Source organism: Callorhinus ursinus, unplaced genomic scaffold (assembly GCF_003265705.2).
Source record: "Callorhinus ursinus isolate GAN/ISIS: 27379988/994484 unplaced genomic scaffold, GSC_fseal_2.0 scaffold98, whole genome shotgun sequence".
NCBI classification, from domain to species: Eukaryota; Metazoa; Chordata; class Mammalia; order Carnivora; family Otariidae; genus Callorhinus; species Callorhinus ursinus.
The window spans coordinates 1,340,881-1,346,880 of NW_027397160.1; the positions used below are offsets into that span (position 1 = coordinate 1,340,881).

The following is a 6,000-nucleotide window of genomic DNA, read 5'->3' on the forward strand; positions in this document are numbered from 1 at the left end:
TGCATGACACGCCCACTAGGGGAGCTGGCAAGGCAGGCCACTACTGCACATTTTCTACCCCAAATCCCAGACACCCAGATTCCTGAGAAACACAGAACGCAGCACGTGGGGAGGTGAGCAAGCCGGGTGGGCAGCCCCCCAAACGTGGCTGGATGAGGGCTCTGCCCGCTCCAGACCTGCCCCAGTGGCCCCGGCCACCAGGTGCTGCTCTTCTGCTCACGCCAGGACAGGAGGAGGGGAATCCTCATGCCCACCACCCAGGCCCACTGGCCTTCAGGATCCTCTAAGGGCCACGGAAGTCACGTGTGCTAACCCTCACTCATCATGGCAAGGGCTAACACACCAGACGGACTGCGGGGTCCGGGGTCAGGAGCGGTGGGGGGCACGCTGCCTTAGGGGTCCCCCACAGACTCGGCTGCTCCTGTTCACACTGGTGTAGCCTAACCTCGGGGGGTTTTAGAAAGATTCCCCAAACAACTCCGAAGCCAACAGGGCAGCACAGACCGGGATACTGTGTGCGTCTGCGTGTACCCGTACACATGTGTGGAGGCAGGAGGGCCCAAAGAGACCGGCTGCAGGGACCTGCCTCACCGCACCCTGTGGATACGGGCCTCTTCTCTCCCTTGCTGACACTTTGGGTGGTCTTCTTCTCAAAGGCAGTCTCTCTGCAGGAAGCCCGCGTTTGGAAAGACCTATGCCCGTGCCCTGCACACTTCACCTCCTCCCATCCCTGCTCAGAGTTCAGCTGCCCACACCCCACCCGAACTGCCTGCTCGAGGCTCAGTGTCCTTCCTCTTCTCAACCCCACTACTCGGGGATGGGTCCCACAGCCCCCACCTGACAGCCATCAGCCCCATCAGGGCCCAGCACGTGTTGTGGATCTGGGACGTGGCACTCTGCACGTAACGCCGCTGCTCACAGGACTCGAACTCCTCCCCCCAGCCTCCATCCTCCATCTGCCTGGACAGCAGGAAGTCACAGGCCTGGGAGACCGCCACACACACAGCCCTGCAGAGACCAGTAAGATGGGAGACACTACCACTCCAGGGAGGCCCCAGGACAGATCACCCACTGGCCAGGCCTCCCTGGGGGTATGGGGAGGAGTAGAGCGGGTGGATAGGGCAGCCTGCACTCCAGGCCCACCCACCATGTGATGTGAAGGGCACAGGGACACCTTCCTCCCAGATAGTGAAAAGCTCCATGGTTGCAGATACCGCGCTGGCATGACCACCCCCAACCCGAAATACCCAGCACAAAGCAGAGCTGGGTGAGGTGGCTGGGGACAGCTCAGACCTGAGGCCACCTCCCTTCTCTCAACCCAGCCCAGAGGGGGTCCCACTGGGGGTGGTGGCCAGGTGAGCCCAGAGTGTTCCTTCATACACAGGCTACTAGCCGGAAGCTTCCCAGAGCAGTGAGGCAAGGTCTCAGCCCAATGTCTTTACTAGGCCACTGTCAGCTCATAAGCCAGGAACCTCACTGATTAGAAAAATACAAAATACGCCCCAAATCCAACATCAAAGGAAAAGACACCCCACCCCCAGCAGAGCATCCTGCTGAGAAGAGCCCCACCCCACCAGGGGCAGATGCCCTTACTCACCCACTGCGGTAAGTCTGCCCCATGCAGGCGAAAGCTTCTAGCCCAAACCAGGTGCCATAGGTGAAGCAAACCCCCCAGGAGCTGGAGGAAGACAAAGGAGGACCTCAGCCTTTCAGTGTCTTCAGAAGGGTGTGGAAAACAACAGGAATTCTGCCAGACTTGTGAGAACTGGATCCATCATGGGGTCTGGGAAGCTGGAGTTATTTTCAAGAAAACCATCCACATGGCCTTCGGCAAGCCACCAACTTGTTCCTCAGGATTTAAGGCTAAGCAAAACAGACCTACCCGGCCTGGCCTTCACAGGATATAAGCCCTGATCCACACCCAGAGGAGGGAGTAATCACAGACACGGACCAGGCCCCAGGCCACTGAGCCCTTCCCACCCACACACTCAGTCAAACTGCTTCAGCAACAACTGAGCAAGCACCACCGGGATGAGGCCAGGTGCTCAGACCCAAACAAGGTCCACCAGAACTCTGTTGCTGGCTGCTTCACTCCCAGAGACTTCTGGTGTAGCACAAGGACACAAGTGAGCACACTGAGAGCACAGCCCTCCCAACCCCAGGCACGTCCGCACACCAGGAGCTCACTTACCCTTCCCAGGAGCCATCAGCCCGCTGCTTCTGCTGACAGAACTCCAGGCCCTGCTTGAGCGTCTCCCTGGAACACAGGACGATGCTAACAAACTCTGCGGGGAAACAGCAATCCACCTACCCCGATTCCTCCCATCCTACGGCCCCAGACGAACGAGCATGGTCTCCCATAAAAAATAGGTAAAAAGAAGCCAACGGTCGAGAGAAGAAACACAAAGGTCAGAGAGAAAGGGATGAGAGGACACGGGAGGGAGAAGCAAAGTCATGGTGAGAAGAAAGCAGTGCAGGAGGAAAGTGGAAGTCAGCGACACACCCACCCTAGAAGCAGCTACAGACAGAATCTGTTCCACCGCAATCATGTCAGCGACACAAGCTTGAGGAAATACACAAAAAGAAATTTAAAAAATTTTAAAAAGAAAGCAAAAATCAGAGAGAAGAGAGATCCATCCTAAGTCTAACTGGTTCCCTGAAAAGGCTGGAGTGAAGGTATGAAGACAGCCTCCGAGGTGATCCCCAAGAGCCTCACGCGCAGATACCCGCCCCCATGACAGCCCTCCCCTTGGGACTTGTTTCCAAATAACAGACTGCAGCCAAGTTGATGGGACATCAAGTTTTATTGATTCATTTGAGAGCAAGAGAGAGAGCGCACCAGCAGAGGGCAGAAGCAGAGGGAGAAGCAGGCTTCCTGCCGAGCAGGGGACCCGATATGGGGCTGGATCCCAGGACCCTGGGATCGTGACCTGAGCCGAAGGCAGACGCTTAACCACCTGAGCCACCCAGGCGCCCCAAGGAATGCTTTTTACTATTTATAGTATTTTTATAGCTTTCCTGTAAGTTTGAAATTAAGGAAGAATTTCAAGTCAAGCAGAGTACCTGGCTACCTTAAACTTTATCTCTAAAACTCCCAAATAAATTTAACAATTTAGTATCACAAATTAAAACATCTATTTAAAGATTAAACGCTTCTGTTCAAACTGTCTAGAGATTTCCATGGTACTAACATTCATCCTGTGCTTCCCACACTGTTGCCCCCCACCTTGGGCAGGGCGGTCCGGGCCAATGGGTGATGTGACTGGGACCAGGGCCACACCATCTGGAAAGGGCAAGGGCAGTGGGTCTCCCCACACAGGCTATCCCCAAAATCATTGTGGCTCCAGGGAAAAATAATGGTCCCAGATAAGATCTAATAAGACAACACTCATTAAGGTTAAAATAAGGAAAAGCAGGAAATGAAAATTTAGAAATAACCAAGAGGCCACTGAAACAACAAAATACCTGCAACCATTGTGACTCCTGCAGGAGGAGAATGCGACCTGACAGGGGACAGTGTCCCCTCCGCTCAGACACCTTGGCAGCACAGACTGAACCAGCTCCATAGGACCCACGGCAATGTGGGATCAAGCAGTCCTAACAGATTCCTCCCTGCGGCCAAGAGCGACTTGCTTCTGCATTCTCCAAGTCTCCTCCAAGAAGCACACTTTATTAAACTTCCTAAAATGATGACCTATTAAGGGAAAAGGTCTGCATGACAGTCACTGCGGACAAGCTGTGCCCAGAGGAAGGGACCACAGCTTATGCTGCAATGCAGCATAGGGCATGTGGACCCCCAGGCCCTTGTGAGTGAAGCGGGACAAAACACAGTGCCCCCAAGTGGCTGCACCACCTGCCCGAACAGAAGGAAACCAGCAAAACACAACCACAAAATCCTCCGGTTGTTTGGAAGTAAAGCCACATACTCCTAAATAACTCCTGGCCAGAGAAGAACTCACAGCAGAAACAGAAAGTAATTTTAACTGAATGATACACCGAGACTTAACGTAGACTTAAGTGCACATTTAAAAAGAAAGCCTGAAAATCATTTAAGTTCTAATTAGAAAAAGAAATAAAGTAGATATAATAAAGAGCAAAAATTGATAAAATCAAAACAAACACATCAAAAAAAAAATAAACAAACGTATGCCATGATAGAATCAAAGACTGAAGATGGTTTCTTTGAAAAGCCTGGTAAGACCAACAAGCTGCTGAGGTGCCTGGGTGGCTCAGTTGGTGAAGGGTCTGCCTTCGTTCGGCTCAGGTCATGATCCCAGGGTCCTGGGATCGAGCCCCACATCGGGCTCCCTGCTCATCAGGGAGTCTGCTTCTCCCTCTGCCCCTTCCCCCTGCTCATGCGCGTGCTCATGCTCATGCTCTCTCAAATAAATAAAATAAATAATCTTAAGAAAGGAAAGGAAAGAAAGACTGACAAGAGGCCCAGGCCGCCAACGTCAGGAAGGAAATGAGGACTCAGTGGGGATGGAGCTGCTCTTCAGGACACTGCAGGCTAGCTCTGTGCAGATCCACATAAAATGGAGCTAATATGGGACAATCCCCAAAACTGATACAAACACGAAGAAAAGGAAATCTATACAGTCCTAGAACAAGTAAAACTGAACCTGTAATTAAAAATTTAACACCTTCCCTCAAAGGAAACCCCAGGCCCAAATGGAGCCTCCAAACATTTGAGGCAGAAATAGTGCAAATTCTCACAAACTCTTCCAGAGAATCTAAAAAGAAAATATACTTCCCAGCTCCTCCGAGTCCTGCATCACTTTCACAAGAGAGCCTGAGCTTGAAAAGGACACTGTAAGGGAAAACTACTCTATAACCACAGTTGTAAATATCCTTTAAAAAGTACTTTTCGAAGATGGCAGAGGAGTAGGAGACCTAGATTTCATCTGGTCTCAGGAATTCAGCTGAATAGGGATCAAACCATTCTGAACACCTACGAACTCAACAGGAGATCAAAGAAAAGAATAGCAACAACTCTAAACAGAAAAGCGACCACTTTCTGGAAGGTAGGACGTGCGAAGTGAATCCGAGGCGATATTTGGGAGGATAGACGGCGGGGGAGGGGCCTCCGCCGGCCGCTTCTGGCTAGTGATAGAGCCGCGGAGCACAAAATCGGACCTTTTAGAAGTTGGCTCGGCGGAGGGATGTCACTGCAGTGGCTAAGCAGGGGTGGAATCCTCCCGGGACAGTGTGGTCTCAGGACCCTTGGGGTCACAGAGAGACCGGGGGTGCCTGAGTGCGGCAGAGCTCCCAGGTATCGGAGCGGGGAAGCCGGCTGCAGAGATGGAGCAGAGTCGCGGGCTCTCAGCTCGGGGTTGCCATAAAATGTGATCTGCAGCCCAGTCGGGGCACGGCTCCCCCAGCAGGGACCCAACAAGCAGCAGAGCCGGGGAGACTCCCCTTCCTCCCCCGGGAGGAGCACCACGGGAGCGCACCGCAGGGATCTGCTGGGTTTGGAGACTCCACACGGGGTCGGGTGCCAAAGATAGCAACGCTCGGTCACAGGCCGGGTGACCACGGAGTGCGGCCGGAGACCGGGGACACGGAAGTGACTGCTTTTCTCTGGGGGCACACTGAGGAGCGGGGCCCCGAGTTCTCAGCTCCTCCGGGCGGAGATTGGGAGGCCACCATTTCTGCCCTGGTCCTCCAAAGCTGTACCGAGGGCTTGCAGGGAACAAAAGCTCCTGAGAACAAACCGGAGCAGCTTCCTTAGCCCGGACGACAAGGGCGGGGCAATTCCGCCTCCGGCAAAGACATTTGGGAACCATGGCAACAGGCCCCTCCCCCAGAAGATCAGCACAAACAGCCAGCAAGCCAAGACCAGTTGATCGATCAAGGAGAATGGGAGAACTCCAGCGCTAGGGGAATACTGCACATAGATTCATGGCTTTTTTTTTTTTTCTTTTACCATGATTCATTATTTCATCAAAGTTAATTTTTGTTGACTGTTTTTTTTTTATTTTCCTTTTTCCCTTTTTCAAC

At 53.0% G+C, this 6,000-nt stretch overlaps 1 protein-coding gene across 3 annotated transcripts in view; it reads right to left on the reverse strand.

Annotated features, from left to right (window-relative positions):
• The window catches only part of LSS (lanosterol synthase), a 31,086-nt gene that overhangs the window by 3,047 nt on the left and 22,039 nt on the right, over positions 1–6,000 (reverse strand). The window contains exons 18-20 of one of the 3 annotated variants that reach the window (XM_025863498.2): positions 2,192–2,257; positions 1,598–1,678; positions 838–1,008 (exon numbers count right to left, since the gene is read on the reverse strand). In XM_025863498.2, the coding sequence (XP_025719283.1) occupies positions 838–1,008; positions 1,598–1,678; positions 2,192–2,257 (318 nt within the window). Of the gene's footprint in view, positions 1–837; positions 1,009–1,597; positions 1,679–2,191; positions 2,258–2,282; positions 4,811–6,000 lie in introns of those variants that run through there. The other 2 variants (XM_073888916.1, XM_073888915.1) reach the window with 2 other exon arrangements.